Source organism: Perca flavescens, chromosome 9, assembly GCF_004354835.1.
Source record: "Perca flavescens isolate YP-PL-M2 chromosome 9, PFLA_1.0, whole genome shotgun sequence".
Taxonomy (NCBI): domain Eukaryota; kingdom Metazoa; phylum Chordata; class Actinopteri; order Perciformes; family Percidae; genus Perca; species Perca flavescens.
The window spans coordinates 14,052,818-14,070,968 of NC_041339.1; the positions used below are offsets into that span (position 1 = coordinate 14,052,818).

Consider the following 18,151-nt stretch of genomic DNA (forward strand, 5'->3'; position numbering starts at 1 on the left):
TGTGTGACCCACAGCTGACCTTACCATTGGATTAGCTCACCCTGATCCCCACAACCTCTGAACATGCTCCCTACTATTTCTAAGATCTCTCCATTTGTGCCCAGCCAAGCACATTGTGACCAGTAATCTTTAGTTTGCTTCTCTCCAAAGGGAGAAGATATACTGTTCAGCTTTTTGCTTTACCCCTGCCGCCCCTCCCTCTCGCTGGTTTATCCACACTTTCCTCTGTTTATTTTGCACTCGTTCCCCCTCTCTTTCAACCACTTTCAGTCTCTCAGTGTACAAATTCCCTTCTTTCACCTCTACTCTCACCATCTGTCTCTTCACCCCTCATTCCTCTCCCCTCTAACTACCCCGCTCTCCTTCATTCCTCCTCTCCTTTCTAAAGGGGATCAGTGGAGCTTAGAGGCCTTCCTGCTTGGTTCATTACGGAGCTGCTCTGACATGGGGAGCTCGTCTCTCTAGTAAGGAAAGGAGAACACCCCTGATGTTTAATACATGGACCACTCTGTTGTCTTTCACGCAAGATAAATTCATCATCAAAAACTGAGCGCAGAACAGCAACAGAGCATGTAAACCTGCTCTCTCAATCTAGATTCCCAATCTTTCTTTATTTTATTTTTTTTTTGTCCTCACTCTCCATTTAACTTATTGCCTCTCTCTCTCTCTCTCTCTCTCTCTCTCTCTCTCTCTCTCTCTCTCTCTCTCTCTCTCTCTCTCTCTCTCTCATTCCGTCACATTTCAGTGAACTGGGGCAAACCTTTTCAATGTCCTTCAGTTGGAGTAAACACACAAACACAAAGCAACGCTGCTGCTTGGCCCGCAACATGAAACACAGCTTATGAAACAAAATTGACCTATTCCATTCAGCATATGTGTACACTGTGTATGTGTCTGTGTGTAAATATGTAACATATACTGGACATGTCCCTGTGTGTGCACACACATGTTCCTATTATCATGTACATCCAACTTCCCGCTGCATGCATGTATGTGTTTGCATGAGAGACAGGGAGAGCGCATGTGTGACTGTGTGTCAGAGCAGTATGGGTTTGAATGTGTTTGCCTGTTTGTCCTCTCTGTGTGGGTGTGTGCGTGGGCGGCAGGCCTGCCTTGATATTGCCAGAGCCTGTTTCTAATCCAGGCCTCCTCAGTGGGCTGTAGATCTAGCTGTGCCAGGCAGGCCCGCTGCAACACCAACAGAGCCCCAGCTGACAGCTAGCCTGCTCCTCACTCTGCTTTTCTGGACAATCTTTTAGCTCAAAACTTTAACAATGGGTTAAGTTGGGGAGTTATGTTCCTGTTAAGAGCCATGAAGGAACAACACATGCAGGACAGAAACACTATTTAGCCTGAGAGCGGGATGGCTCTTTTAGGATTGTCTAAAACAAAGAAAGAAAGAAAAAAATCAAGTGAAATGATAGCCCGGCAAAAAGAAAACAAGAAGGGACAGAGAGTAATGGTGGAATGCCAAGGGGGTGCTTTTAGTAAAGGGTTTAGGATTAATTCAAAGTGGTTAAAGCTGATTTATCCCGTGTAAGGACACCAAGCCCTCTAAGGAGGCACTGAACAGCCCTTCAAAAATGAAATATCAGCAGCAGTCAGTGCCAGTCATCAGTGCCATGTGTGATGGAAAATCAATCTATTTCATATCAGAGACCTGTGAGTAGAAACCGAGAGAGACAGGTCCCTGCTGCGTCTCTTTAAACCTCTCCCCAACAGAAACATCCCAGAATGGTCTGCGTCATCGGTGACGGAGACATTCACCGTGCTTGTGGCTCAATGTGTAACAGCTGCTGTTCTGCTAGATTAGGTAGGTGATTGTCCATTAATATTCATTTCACAGTGTGTCTTTGTTAGGCGGCAGCAGGGACTAACAGAGTGTTTGGATGGATTTACTCTGCCGTATATTTCCTTTCAATTTCTATAGGCAAGGTGGTTTACCCAAATGGCCTTAGTGAAGCTACCTAGTGGCCCGATGTACTGTAATTTTTACCGGTTTGTTCTATCCGATAAGGTGAAAGCTATGAACATGTCCATCACGAAACTGCTCAGTTTTGATAAAATGTCCAAGAGTCATCAAATATTTAGTGGAATAAGTTAGAAGAACATGTTCTACTGTCTTCCTGTCTGATGACTATAGGCTGACAGTTTAAACTTGTACTGAGACAGTAACCAGGGAAAGTACACTGTTCTGGTCCAGGCCTGTCTGCTCTTAATACCAGCAGAGAGTTGCTCCCGGAGGAGTGCCGGTCCAGCAGGCATAAAACCACAGTAACAGGTCTTTCCCTGATGGACAGCCAACCTAGTGAGGTGATCTGAGCAGTCCTCCTCATAATGAGATTAAGGGACTAATTAGTATGACTGTGTGCTGTAGTGTGACTGTGTGCACTGAGGAATATGTGCCCCCTATCGGACTACCCGTGTGGCCCCTGAGAGAGCAGGCCAGACTGGGTCTGTCCCTGGCGTCCCTCCCCTCCACTGGAATGAGAGGCTAATTAATATTTTTTTGCATCTGCTTTTCCAGCTCCTGTACACCACGCTGAGTTATAGTCCTGACGTTATTGATCTGGGTTCTGGCAGCAGCAGGCAAATAACGATCAAAATTACAAAAATTTAATCTTGGCAATTTTGACAATGTGAAATAAGGCGAGCAATTATTAGAAGACCCTGACAGTTCAGACAGCGCAATGATTTTACAGCAAATAAGAACCTTGTAAAAGTAGGCCATGGAGGCGCCTCAGCAGTACAGTCCATCAGCTTACAGTAGCAAGCTAGAACAGCTACTATAGAGACATAATGGAGAAAAACAAAAGTATCTTTGACAAGGATAATCACAGAAAGAAATAAAGCCAGCAAATTAGAAGCAGGGTGAGAATAAAAGATTTGAAAAATAAAAATCAGATTCATTCCCCTTTCTCACATTCCCTGTCTCCTCCTTTTCGCTTCCACCTCCTAACCCGTTAAAGTCATGCTAGTGTTTGATTGCCCCTGTGGCGCCACTCTGACCTGTTCAATTAATATGATGTGCAACTCTCAGGTCTGTTCCAGCACTCATTTGTTCCTTAGTTGGGTCCCCACGGCTGGCCAGTAAGAGGACCCCATACTGACCAAAGTGCCCTGGGAGCTTTAAACCCAGCCACTCACAACCAAGTAAAGAGACAGCTGAGTGTCATTGTTAATGTGGACACACAGCACCACAATGGCAAAATCAATGGAGCTATAGGGGACATCAATCTTAACAGCACAAGACCCTTTTGCTTGTCTCACCACTCCTCTAAAGCTCTGAATGAATGGTTAGGAGAAAGGAGTGAAGATGAGTGGGAAAGAAAGAGAGAGAAAGAGAGAGAGAGTGAGAGAGAGAGACGAAGGAGAGAAAGAGAGAAAGAAAGAAAGAAAGAAGAAAACATGGAGAACTGACAGTGATCTTTATTGGCCTTTCCTCCATCCATCTCAAGGGGTTATGCTGTCCTTTGAAGATTGTGTGCGTTTGACAGGCAGCCAAGTGGCCAGCCATCCTAATTCACCCAAAACAGGCAGAGGTTTTTAGGTAAAGCCTCAGAAGTGCAGCACGACAGCTGTATGCAGTTGGCATCGTGCTTGCATTTTCTCTCCACTTCCAAATCTCTCTCTCTCTCTCTCTCTCTCTCTCTCTCTGAGAAAGACTGAAAACAGCGCTCCTCCTTTCAACAACAAAAAGGCACTTGCTTCGTTATGTGACACATGACACATGAGATTCACACCAAAAACATAGAAGCATGGTTCATTGTCCCTGACACTGACTTAAAGGATGCCTCCTCATCCCATTAACATATATGCAGATAGGCAGTGAGTAAATGAAAGCCTCCAAAAACGGGAGAGATCAAAGACGACAGAATTAAGGCCAAGTAATGAGGATCTTGGCAAGAACCCTGCAAATCTATTGATTGTTTGGCAAGCTGTATGTGCTCCTGCTCCATTTCACCCTCCCTCTATACCATTTACTATCGTGTTTCAAATGCACACAGACCAGGCAGTGTGGGTTTTAACAGGCCTTTGTGTGGCTGTGGTTCCAGTATTGAGTCTAATCACTATCTAATTTACAGTGCTATGATAATGTACTTGGCATAGGGAACAAGAAAAGAGAGACGGACAGCAGGGAAGCCCATCACAGCCCTACATACTTTCAATAACACAGACTCTTAATTTAATTACATCCCGTACAAGGGCACTAGCAGGATGACATGTGAGATTAATCCACAAACCCAGAGGATTTAAACCAGAAACAAATAAAAAAAAAAAGCTAGAATATGTATGAGATGAGATTAGAGACTAATTTCTACTAAAATTTGTTACAGCTGTGATAGCTGAGAGACAGGCAGTCAAACCAAGATGACACCAAATCTCTACGTTTGATGTAGCATTCAGAAACAGTTTGGTTTAAACTATTTCGTAGACTTGGTTCTTTGCTAGAATTGCTACAATTATGTATGTTAGCACAGCAACATGAGAATAAAAGGAATTAGGATAAAATAAAAAAAATAAAATAAAAAAAAGAGTGTTGGCTGAAGAAATATTGCATTGAGAGCAGTGGAACAGATGAGATCAGAGGGAAAGAATGAAAAGAATTAGCCTAGATAAGGCAGATGAAAAGGGGACATGAATAAATGATGGAGAAAAGAAGACAACTACCTCCACGGCTCTCGCTGTCAGCCGGTTTCACCTGGATGGGGCGAGTCATCTGGAGGAGAGAGAAGAAAGAGCAACAGAGGTTAGTGCTGGTGACTTGGGCTGCCTTTGCTATAAGAAGAGGCCACAAACCAGAGGTGTCAAGGCCCTTTCTCCCATACTAAAAGATGTTCTGCGAGACTGATCAAAGTGCCTGGGCTAGAGAAGAAACCAATGCATCATCATGCAGCTAAGTTGACCTGACACTATGGTGTATTTGCTGCCTGTTATTCAGTGTAAACAAAACAACTCTCTTTCACACATAAAATAAAAGTGTGTGTCTGTGTGTTTTTGTGTCCATTCGTATTTGTGGTATTTCATGGCAGGTGCACGGAGAAGTTGCAAGGCTGCAGGTGTCTAAGTGATAGAGGCCGAGGCAGTCCTACTAAACGTGAATCCAGCCAGAGGAGGAGAGAGATCAATGCAGGCCTATTGATCCAGGCCCTTGGGCTGTGGAGAGTGTCTGGCTGGGAAGGATTCTCTGATTTGGAGGCTCACTCTAATCCACTGGACCCTGATAAGAATGGCATTGCCTGGATTAGATGCCTCTGTCATCACAGTCTTTGTGTCACGCTCTCCTCTTTCCCCAATTTTACCTCCTTCTTTTTTTCATTATTGTTGTTCAAGATGAACAATTTCACCAGACAGAAAAAGTTTGAAAGATCTAGTTGTGATTTACAATATGTTTGTTACAGCCGCAGCACCGTTTCTTTTAAATTAAACATGTCTCCTAGTCACATTAGCACACAAACTGTTTATACATTCACCCACCCACCCACACACACACACACACACACATATAATATGTATATTGTATTTGTACTGTAGCAGAGCACAAAGCTTGAAATATAATTGATGTGCACTGATCTGATGCCAGGGCCCCTTCTTTTATGATTCAGTCCAAAACAAATAGATTTCACAATTAAAAAAAAACACAAATTTAAATAAAATTAGGGCCAAAAGTGTCCCCAATTTATAACAAGATTATTAGAACATAAAAGCAACCTCCTGACACACTCAGCCATTTACAGTAAACCATTTGTAGCTGCTATTTAAGAATATTTTTATTGCTGGAAACTATTTGCTGTTACCGGACATTCCAGTCAGATCACTGAAAACCATCCAGCATTGATAGTTTTATACCTACATATGTATATATTTCGTTCCATCGCCCTGTCATGTATCTTTTTTCTGTTCAATACCAGAGCAGGGCTGAAAAGGTCAGATTTAAAGACAGGGCAGTCTAATAAAAGCATGACATGTTCAAGGAGAAACACCATAATGGGATTTTAAAATGTCTTAATAACATGCTGATATATGGGGGAGAGGCCTAGGCCGATTCATTAAGTGCTAAACGTATCCATTTTCACCTTGAGGAACTGAGTAACCTTCCCTCACTGAAATTATTCCATAAATTTACCCATCGTAAATAATAACTAGCACTGGCTAAGTCTTTGTTGGAAAACAGGGAGGATGCTGTGCTTGTGAAGGTTAAGGTTTTAGCTCCTTGTTCCTTGGCTCATCCCCCCCACCCCCCATCTTCCTCCCTACCCATCTACAAGTGCTTTCTTTTCCTTGTACAACACACTAGCAAAGTAACCCTACAGTATGCTAATGCCAAGCCACAGGGCGCACTGCTCCACAGCATGTACGGATAGATTACAGAATCAACCGCGACACAATCGCACACGTGTTCAAAGCAACCTCTGAGACAAACAGCTCCGAATGGGAGGGGAGGGGGGATAGAACATCCTCAAGACAAGTTCACAGATAACTTTACAACACAGGGAATGTTTGAATTTGTCTTTGACATGTCAAACGGACAAACTGTGGTTCCATCCTGCCAGTTGATTTTTGTCCAAACGTGCGAAGGAGTAGGCTGAATCGGCGGCTGTGGCTCCTCTACAATGATATGATCTCAGCCGTCTCTACAGGGTGCCTGTGTGTGGGAGGCAGCTCTCTCTAAAGCTAGTTACTGTTCAGCCTCCAACATGCCATCTTAATGGTCTATTTACTTGCCCGAGAGCAATGCATCATGGTCCTGGACAGTCACTGCTGATGACCCTTAGTTTGTTCCATTCCCCTTGAACACATATGAAGAAAACTATGTAATTCCAGGGGAAATTAAGTGCGCGTCGCAAAGCACACTTGTACGATATGCATGCTCACACACTGCACAGACACGGCAACTTTAAGTCAAATGTATTAAGTGCTGCTGTTGTCAAGGAGACCATTCATTAACTCCAGATACTGTGGGCCATGTTTTCACGATTCGCGACACACCCACAATCAACACAGCTGCTCCCTGTACAAATAACAACACATTTAAATGTAATGCTTCTCAATCTTCCAATCATTGAGTTAGGGAGTGGTTAGGTGAGAAAGGAGGTGTAGCAAAAGAGAGCCAGAAGAGGAGAAGAAGATAGATTGTGGAAAACGACAACAAGAGATTGGAGAGAAGGGCAAGAGAGATACAGAAGACACCGAGAGAGAAAGAAAGCTGCCTGCAACTCTTTGATAAGATTGCTTTGCTGTTGAGTGGCGTTTCTACTGCTCTGACTTCACCCTCCTGAAAACACTGAAAAAGAGCAGTAAAGCTGCACTATACGAACACTGTATACTTCTGAATCAACCACCTGCCTCGCTACAGACACCCCTGCAAAAAAATGTTTCAATTATAAATGGCCAAACAATAAAAAAAGTGTTTTAAACCTGAACTGAAAATAAGAGAGAAACTTTAACTTGGCTGATCTTCTGTTGCAGTGCTTATCTACCTGAGGATGTTGATGTGACTCAAGTAGCTTCATTCAACAAGGTTTAGCAAACCAGGAAATGAGATTCCTGGTGTTAATATAATGTTTGCAATATATTAACACCAGGAATGGCATGCATTGTTTCAAAATATAAATGCTAGGGATGTTCTCAGTCCAGAGAGGATATTCAGTGAAGCACAATATTTGCTCTTCCTGAATTTGTTCAGTATTATTTGCATTTGATGACCCGTGAGCAAAACATAGCTGTGGTCTTTCTTCGAAAGCAGTGCACTGCGTGTTTCGGCACTACATACCACATATTGTATACAGCACTGTCAAGAAAATTCCAAATCCTAGTATGTTGTTAAATGTGTCTTCCATTATTTCACATTCATGTCAGCAATGTATGAAAACAAACTTGCAGGCAAGTAAGATCTGCAAGCCTAATAAAAAAAGGGAAACAAAAAGAGAAAAAAAAGACATTCAAAAGTCAAGTACAGTGAACAATGTGTGGTCATGCATTTGGAAAAACTCATTTGACAATTCTGTGATGACTCACAGTAACGGCTGGGTACTGAATTCAATACTTTTTAGGCACCGACCGAATTGCCTCTAAAGTATTGGGTATCAAGAAACGCCTTGTCACTCACTACCCAATTTCAATATGTAAAGAGTAAATCCAATCAGCATCAGTTAGCCAATAAGGATGCAGCATGCTTCTACTAAGATCGTATATTGTTCGTTTGTTACGTTACGCACAAAGACAAAATAAATAAAAAGTAATGAGTAATGTTGTAATTTCTTTTTGTTTTATAAAATTGTTTAGGAACCGGTATTGAAGTCGAATATTTCTGAACAAAACCCGGCCCCTACTCATGGTGTATTTACGTAATGGTGAGAGGCTGTGTAATAATGTATGTAATATGGTGAATAAACAGCAAACATGGACACCTTTCTAAAAAGGACCTTAGTGACATTTTTAAGAAATACATTCGGTGATTTGCATTAGGTTCTTTTGTATCTCAAAGGTCGGGTTAACGGTAATGTGAGGTGAATGTTTTTGACTGATCTGAATAAACAAACTCCTCCAATGACTCACAACAACTACGTGGCTTCACAACCTTCAAATAAGGTACTATTCTTATTCTCCCTCTTCTAGTAAAAAACACAGTTTTAGTTTTCCTTGTACGAGCCCTGGTCTTTCTCGCTTTCTAACTCGACAAGCTGTGCTGCTCTAAGGGCTTTGACAAATCTATAGTTCCATATGCTTTTATTAGGCCGTCTCATTTGCCCAGTTAAGCCTCGAGTCAGTTCAATTAAAGCTCTTAGCACTAGTATGCTGCTGTTTTATGTGGAGGGTGAGGCAGAAACCCCCAGGCCTTAAGTACATAATGCAGTGTGCAATGGGCCTGGAATATACACACATGATTGGTTTGTCTGTTTTTTTTTTTGTTAGATATTTTTATTTTTTGACTAAAACTAGTTACAAATGAATATGCCTACATGTGACCGGTTATAGATTAAAATATGATCAACGCACACATCTACACGTTCTCTGACTTTATCAGTATCCTGGTACAGTTTGGCCTGGCTGGTGAGCAAACGTCTTTCTACTGAAACTATTATTAGCCACAAAAAAAAGACCAAAGGTCCTGCGCTCCGTCCACAAAAGACATTCCACTGTCTGATTTCAAATTACAAAGAGCAAGTAAAGGAACTGCTGTCTGGACTTGGCCCGTTAGTAGTGTGGAGGATTTAGAGTCTACTGTTGGCACTATCTACGACAGTAATGAGTTCATGACTAGTAGAGGTTAGCGGGATTGAGCAGTACAGAGTCCCAGACTCCACGCTGCTGAAACCCCAGAGAGGGCCAGTAGCAAGACAATAATACTGCTTTGGAAAGGGCTTCAAAGACCTGGTGCAATCCCAAGCCCCAAAACTTTGCTAGTCTTTAACTTTCACTTCCAGGAGAATGCAGTGAATAGAAATAAAATTGCAGTAAATCTTGTCCTGGTTTTGCAGAAGCTCATTCCTCAGCAGTAAAAGTATTTCTACAGCACTTACTTACAAAATAACTCTAGTAGCAATGCAATATGTGCAATGTCTTCTGGCTTTCACTCACGTTTAATATAGAGTAATGTTTGTCCTGGGATCATTAATACGTATTAGTGGGCCTTCAAAGCTCATGTTGCTCCATTGCTCAGTAACAGGAGCATAAACAGCCCCCTTCTGACTGGGCCGTCTCTGCTGATATAATTAATATTTCCAATTATTGATCTGAGGGAGTGCTGAGTGGTGGCTGTCCGGGGGCCCCAGCTCTAGCTAATAAATCTGTACTGTATACAGTACAGGAAAGAGACAAATAGAGTAGAGAAGGAGCTGTGGTGTAATGATTTATAGTTATGAAGTGCTTCACTGCAATCACAATAATTGTTCATTAACAATAAAAAAAGAAATTGCAAATTACAAATGAAGATCAAATGTAATAGGCTTAGTCGAGCTGGGTAATGAACTATTTCTTAATATTGTACATTAACTGGAAATGAAAAGACATCTGAGCCCTGTTACATGAAAATGTGATGGCATTATAGTTTAGTTTTGCAGTGAACGATTTCATAATGCATTCCTTTCAACAAAACAATGCACATTTTCACTCGGCTAATAAAACACTGCGACAATGTTAACGGTTTTTGTGATAAACGGGTACTCTAGGTTTACTTCTGGTTCTTCTATGTTATAGAGTAAACTACACATGACATAATTCACATGTCACTAGTTCCCCTGCGTAGTAGAAAAGTCCAATCTTCACATAGCATTTTATCTGTGGGATTTTCAAGACAGACAAAGGTGGAGAATGGCCATGTTGTTGTCTACGCCTGTTCTCCCACTCGTCCTCACACATATGTTTAATTTATATATGCAGAGAGATTGTTTTGGTGGAGTTCTGCACACTGTATTGTTTTTTTGTTTTTTTTATTGATTTATCCCTAATTCTGGTCTACAAACTGTAAGAAAATAGTAAAAATGCACATCACAAATTGCCAGAGGCCCAGGTGATGTTTTTAAATTGATAGCCCAAACCCCAAAGAGATTTATTTTAACAATAATTTAAAACTCAGAAAAGAAGCAAATCCTCACATGTGAGAAACTGAAAAACCAAACCGTGAACCAAAAGGTTTGTCCTTTTATCAATGACTCAATTATCCAAAAACATACAGTACATTAAATCCAAAACAAAAGGATCAGCTGTATGTTGTTTCTGTACATAAAAGATGAGCATCTCCTACACATGTGGGTTTTCTGAAATTCAAGATATGCTTGAATACACATGCTGATATACACATGCTGATATACCCATGACATGCTTATATACTTAAGTGTGTGCATGAGTGGGTTATGTGTGAATGTCTGACTGCAGTATGACCGTTGATGGACTCATGCTGTAGCTGCCCTGCCCTGTTTCAATATGCTGAATCTATGTGAGCATGTAGGTGTTAAATGCATGTTGGGAAAATGTTTGTGCAAGGGAGGTTATAATGTACCCATATGTGAAAATGTGCTGGCGGCAGCGCTGTGGTGGTCCTGATAAGAAGCATCAGTCAGTGCTGGGGAGATGGCAGCTACTATAAGCTTGGGGATTCCTATCAGAACCAACAGGATTTACAGCTTGAGGCACCGACATGGACACACACCTGCAGACCTCAGCTAGTCGTAATCATCACATTTCTAGTCCTAGTCCATAATGCTAGATCCATTTTGAATAGAAAAAAAAAAACATGCATTCTGTAAAAGGTGAGTTTTGTCATTCAAAGACAACAAAAAAAAGCCACTTGTTTAGAAAGTGCAATTGGTTGTTGCTTTGCACTTATTTTGTACAAATAAGTGTTACTTAGGCCGAGTGGCTCCTTTTGGAACAAAACTGTTGATATCCATCTGTTACACTGAATGCTTCTTGTAATACACAAATTAGCAATGAGGCCACTGCTAACTCACAAACATGTGCGATCTGTAGTACCATTACTACTAGCACCACCACTACATCTCTGATTAGGACTATTAGACCTTCTGTTGTCTGATGCCATCCAAGTTCCTGTTTATCTCTTCCCCCAAAACGCTAACTGCCTCCCAGGAACAGCCTGAAGTTCATCTAGCGAATGCTTTCCAAAAGGCTTTCCAACCCCCCTGTTTTATCATTGCTTTACTAGCCGAAGTGGTTGGCCAGCTGTCTGACTGCTACAGCCCTCATTACACAGACAGCAGAACTCGGCTCACATCAAGATTTCATGAAGGTGAAAGTCACACATCAAAACCACCTCATTTGTGGCGCCCCATGACTCAGCAGACGTGGCATGGGCTGATGTTGGTTCTCATCAAACTCTTTATTACTTCTGTATAGTCTGATTAACTCAAAACACCGTATAAAAAGCTCACCCTCCACCTCTGACTTTGCTTATCACTGTCCCGACCCTTCACACGCACACTGTCACTCGCTCTCACGCCATGCTGGTCCGTCTACTGATTATGTCTTCCTGTCTTGTGGAGTATAAGCTCTCCGCCACTACTCGGAGTCCTACAAGACTTGTGCAGTGGACTAGGGTATGTGGGTGACAGAAACAGTGTGCAATCATGAGGGGGGAGTAGATAGGGGGATTGAGCTAATGCCTAAATCCTGTCCTACTGAGCCTGTAGCGGGGCGTCCAAGAGATAAAGAGAAACAGAGGGAGAGAGGGGTAAGACACTAAGAGAGATGAAGAAAGGGGGAGGAAAAGGATCATAAAGAAGTGAAAGAAACGGGAAAACTAATTAAAAAAAAGATGCTTGAGAAGATGTAAATATTGAGAGAGAAGAGTGGGTGGGGAATTATTAATAAGAGAAAAGAAAAACAACAAAAAATGTTTTTTTTTTTTTCTCCCTCTCTTGGCCCTCATTCTCCTCCACTTCCTGACTTATGAGCCACACTTTGGATATCAGGGGAAGGGCATCACTCCCTGACATCTTTGGCACGGCTGCTTTTCAAGCCCACAGAGCTATTGACATGGCGTGTTACTGTAATGCGTGAAGCAGTGGGAGACTCATTGTAAATCTGTGTCAACAAATGCTGGAGCAGCAGCAAGCTCAATCTCTCTCCCTCTCCCTCTGTGTGTCTGCCTCGCTTTGGCTCTCACTTGCATTTACCGACCTATCTAATGAATCTTATCTGCACAGCACACTGGAGGCTTAAGCTTTTGGTGGGCTCACATCTCTCCCCCCCACCACCAACACACACACACACACACACACACACACACACACACACACACACACACACACAGAAAGAAAAGACAGACACAGACTTTCTTACTTGTTTGAAGATTATGTCCTGCCAGATCGTCAGTGAGTTACAACTACGGTAATGAAGTACAACATCATGTACAGCATGTGCGCATCCTCGCAGTGTATTGAACAATAAACACAAAGTCATGAATTGTGAGTGTTCAATTCTGTAGTTTTAGAACGTGTTCAAGCTTTGTTTTATATATATATATATATATATATATATATATATATATATATATATATATATATATATATATATATATATATATATATAACACATACATACACACACTACAAGACATAATATTGTATGTATATATATACAGTAAATAAATATAAATGAAATACTTATGGATGTCATTCTATCTGTGGGACATTTTAGGGTATGGAGTGACATTATCAAATGTTTGTGTACTAGACGAAACATGTGTGCGATTTCTTTTTTTTTGTCATAACTTCACTCTCGGCCATGGCCAACGTCATATTCTATGACTTGGCTGTGCTTCAGGTGAGCAGACAAATTGCTCATGTTTCCTCTCAAAGCCACTATTTATAACTATTTTCCGACAGTGCTCACATTTAGCTTTGTTTGGTTCTGCATCGTGTCTACTAAAGCCAAAGTGTGCCCACACAAATTACATGGCATCTTATTTTGTACCACCGGGGCTACAATTTGTCCAACATTGGAGTTGCTTTCTTTGACTCATCTGAGTTCAAGTGTGCATGCATGTATACAAAATGGTAAAAAAAGAAAAAAAATGCTTAAAACTGGTGGAACCAATTTTACTTGAAGCAAGCGCCGTGATTAGTTGTTTGTAGTTAGGATTAGATGTGATTTATTGTTGTACTTTCAGGTGCATTAAAGGGATACGCTACAATTGACTTACAGAATCAATTTACTGAACATGATTAAATTAAGTTGTAGTAGAAGTTGATAGTTATAATTTCAGTTTCTGTACATTTTCTGCTTATTGTGCAGCCCTTCATGCACTCAACCACACTCATACAAGCTTACGCACGCGCACACACACACACACACACACACACACACACACACACACACACACACACACACACACACACACACACACACACACACACACACAGCATGTTTCCTTTACCCTCTGTGTTGAGCCCAGAATGCTCCTGCTGCTGTCACAGCAACTCCAGGATTGTGACAGATTACGGCCTGCTGCCCTGACCAATAGGAGCCAAGAAGTGTTGCCTGCCCACTGACTCATAATTCTTGGCATACCTATGCCGAGTTGACGTTTCTTTAATGGTCCCTAGACCTCCAGTAGGCATCCTTGTCCTGAGCACTATGATTGCCTATTAGCAATTCACCAACAGTGGCACTTTCTAGCCCTCTACTGCCCATGCCACCCCTCTGAGGAGGGGATAGGACCAAGAGAAGAAGAAGCCAGAGGAGGATAGAGATAGATGGGAGGAGGGGGAGATAGCGATGCAGCCAAGCATGTTGGCTTTGAATTGGAGAGAAGTCTGAGGGGTGCCAGAGAGACAGAGACAGGACGAGACAAAAACCTATGTCAGAAATTTAGACCGTAAAGCAATACTTCCCTCAACCTTATTTTAAAAATGATAATAGTTTGTATCCTTTAACTTTCCCTTTCACTGTACATATGCTTTCAGTCTACACGCCCTTTTCCCCCAAATCCTGCTGTCTACCGACTCTGATGAGCCACTGGAGGACTTCTCCATTCGGTCCCATTAAGCAGCCACATCTGCCATAGCTATAGATCATTACGGCATACTGGTTATTAATGATAGGATTATTGACTATTTGTTATCCTATAGGCCCATTGTCAAGTTGGTGAAATATGGACTCAGCGCAGTTGCCTGGTACATGTTTGCGTGTGTGTGTGTGTGTGTGTGTGTGTCCATCAAAGGGGGGATTGCAAGAAGAAGCCAGAGCTCACAGGATTGACACAGGGCCAGCCTGCTCTGTCCATCTGCTCCGAGCTTCATTCCCAGCATATCAATACCCCACGTTTCACACACGCACACGCACGCACACACAGACACACACACACACACACACACAGAGAGACAGCATTCTGTCACCTGCTACTTCTGCCTGTTCCATCACTCTCCCACCACTCCAGCCCATGGCTGTAAAGCCTGCTTATGTTTCCTCCTGACACTTCTAGAAAATCCCTGCTTGTCTATAAGCGCATTCAGTACCAAACAAAAGGGACAGGCCTGTCTTCTAGCCCTGTGTCTTGTCTCCTCCTCCTCCTAGTCTGACGCTGCATTACAGTAAAATTGTTTCCTAAATAAACACAAAAACCCTTCTCACTGATTCTTCATTTAACCTTGAACTGCACAGAACCTGAGGGCCAGACAAGCAGCACACCGGCCTGACCTCTCGCCATTTCTCCCAATGTGCAGCAAACACACTCTGACGAAGTGAGAACAAGAAGCACTGGAGCGGAAAACACATTGGAAGTGTCTCTGCCAACACCCACTCCCCACTACCTCCCGTGGCCTTGGGTGGCTTATTTCATTGGTGGGGTTTGGAGTGGGTGAGTGGATGTAGTTTGGGGCAGCATTTTGTATGTGTTGTGTGTGTGTGTGTTCATGTCGAAATCTGGTCGAAATTTGAGCACGGTGGAAATAAAAGAAAAGTGTCATGCACTGTATGGGATTTTCAGAAAGAGCCAGGGGCTACCACCTTATTTAAATACATGGGTGCTCCAACGTGCACTTACACTGCAGGGTGATATATGGTTTGAGACAGTACGGGAAGGATTTGTGTCTTATTGGGAGAAATAATGTATATATTTTAGATATTCAGGGTCCCCAGTTGGGTCTTGTTTGGACCTGTCAAGACCTCTAGTGAGAGATTGGCTACATCATCAAATTTTGATGCCCTAACTTGAGGCCCAATCAAAATGCTACACACCTGCCCACACCCGTCATCCCACCACTGTCGTCATCCCCATCCTCATCCATTTTTACAGCAGCATCCTTGACAGCCCTCACCTCACCTGCCCCTCACGCCTCGCACCATCCAGGGACATTTGTATGCATGCATGTATTCATGAGCGGGGTATTCAATTTAAAGATGTTTTTTTTTTTATAGTCAACAATCACTGATGTACAGCTAATGCAGGGCAAAAAGAGAGAGTCAGAGACAGGGAGGGAGAAAGGGAGACACTCTGCACTCTGTATGAACTCCAGCTGAATCACACTCAGAAGCCTCCTACACTTCCTCCCTTCCTTGTCTTAGCTTTTATTATTTATTAATGTATTCATTTAAATGATGTTCAAGTGAGCACATTTGTCTTACAATTAAGACTTAAAGGTTTAACATTGTGAAATATAGGACCTTAAGTCCTACTGAAATTACATTTGGGATTTGAGATATATTCTCTCTTTCTTTTCCCTCCTATTCACCCCAGCAGGCGTGAGGTAGATGTTGTGTCTGTCGTTTCATGAGGTCAGGATTGTTTTCCTCCATTCTTCTGCCTCTGAGGAGCTCTAATGGCTTGTTCACACTCTCTGCTTTGCATTATTTTCTAACTGCAAATACCAAGGGGCCATGTCACAGAGAGAGCCCTCGTAAAGCACTTAACAATGTAACCTACATACACTCACGCATGGACAGAAACGCGTACATAGACACTAAAGCATGAACGTAAAGCACACAAACACACACACACACTCAAACACTTCACTGACAAGACATGGGGGGGCTCTTAGTTCGAGGGGGTGGGGGTCACACAGGGGATGCTTTATTTGCTCTCAGACTATGCCACCCACGGAGCTCAGCCGACACGGTGTACAGTACTGATTCCAAAGTAAAGAGGACAGAGAAAGAGAGAGAAATAAGAGAGACGAGTGCAGAGAAAATAAAAAGGCCTAAAGAAACTGATTTTGCCTCATAGTTCATCTTCATCTGGGTGCCCTGTCCCAAACCCCAGTTCATGAAATAAGTCCTGCTGAAAATCAATGGCAGTCCGAGCCGTGTAAAGGTCAGCCATTCAGCAGCGCTGGCCTTGGTGGACCAGTCAAGCCCAGGCTTGTACTGTGAAGCTCGGCTAAGTAGAATTAATGGAGGGATCGATTATTCTGCACACAACTTAAATTGAACTAAGCAGAGAATCATTTTAAGGCAGGAACTGTACCATGAGACAGAATGAGATGCATTTGCCACATAGCCAACCCCAGAATACATTTAGCAAGCACAAAGTAAAGGGTGGGAATAAAAAAGACATTTTTAAACAAAGGATCGCACGGTCTCTCTCTCTCTCTCTCTTGCTCCATCTCTCCGCCTCTGCCCCTTTCCTTCACCCTCTGTACAGTAACCTCCTAATAATACCCTGAACCCATCCGGGACCCAACTCAGATTTGATACATTGAAGCACTTTTCCTCTATTCTCTTTCCTCCCCTTTACTCCTTTTCCACCTTACTTGTTTTTTTATTTCATGTCACCTCCGGCACCTCATTCTTCTTGTATTTTTCCCTTGTTTAAAACAAAATCAATATGGAACTGGAGGAGACAAATCAACGTATGGTGGCACTGCAGGGGGAAGCCCAGCAGGCTCCCACCTCACTGGTCACATGTTCCTCGCTCACTCGCTCGCCCGCTCCATGGGATGGGGGAGTGGTGGAGTAAGTGAAGGAAGCAAAGGGCGGATGGGTGAAAGTATAGATGTGAGGTTTGACTTATGGAAGGATGAAATGATAGGAGACCAGAGGGCTGGAGAGGGATTAAAGGGAGCTGATGAGGGATGAAACACGCCAATGGGAGGGCATGTGAAAGGAGAAATGAATGGAGAGAGGGATGAGAGAAAGTGAGAAGAGGAGTGGGCGGCAGTGGGGGTGGGGGAGCTTTGAGGGTGCGTATCATGGAAAATTCTGCCCCAGTGACTGGAGTGCAGAACGGGAGCCCTCATCTATAATGTATATCATGGATCCATGAGAGATTTTCATACATATAAAATGGAGCAGCACCAGGAAGTGTCTCGCTGCCACAGCACAGCCGAGAATCGCCCGTGGGGGCAATTTCAATATTCTGTTCTGTTTGTACTGCCATACTGTTAATTCACATATACCCCTGTGTTCCTTAGCATTGCTTCCTACTGTGTAAGTCAAAAAGGATTAAAAGAGTACATGACTATATGCAAACACATTTTTTGCAAGATTATTTAAATACCTCCACAACGAGAGAGGACTGCCTCTGCGTATTTAACCTCGCTCTTCACTTAAAGAGAACAACCTAGAAATAACAGCCATCTCAAATTAGAAAAGTTGAACACTCACAAGTTTGTGAAACAAAGCAGTCATGGTTGATATAAAGTACTTATATATCCATCATAAGCCTCGTCTTTCACTCTGGTCTTGCATTTCT

General features: G+C 42.6%; 1 protein-coding gene across 1 annotated transcript in view; it reads right to left on the minus strand.

Moving 5' to 3' along the window:
• celf5a (cugbp, Elav-like family member 5a) overlaps window positions 1–18,151 on the minus strand; it is a 196,629-nt gene that overhangs the window by 82,788 nt on the left and 95,690 nt on the right. Inside the window, exon 3 of the mRNA XM_028587205.1 lies at window positions 4,672–4,720. Within this exon, the coding sequence (XP_028443006.1) occupies window positions 4,672–4,720 (49 nt within the window). The remainder of the gene's footprint in view (window positions 1–4,671; window positions 4,721–18,151) is intronic.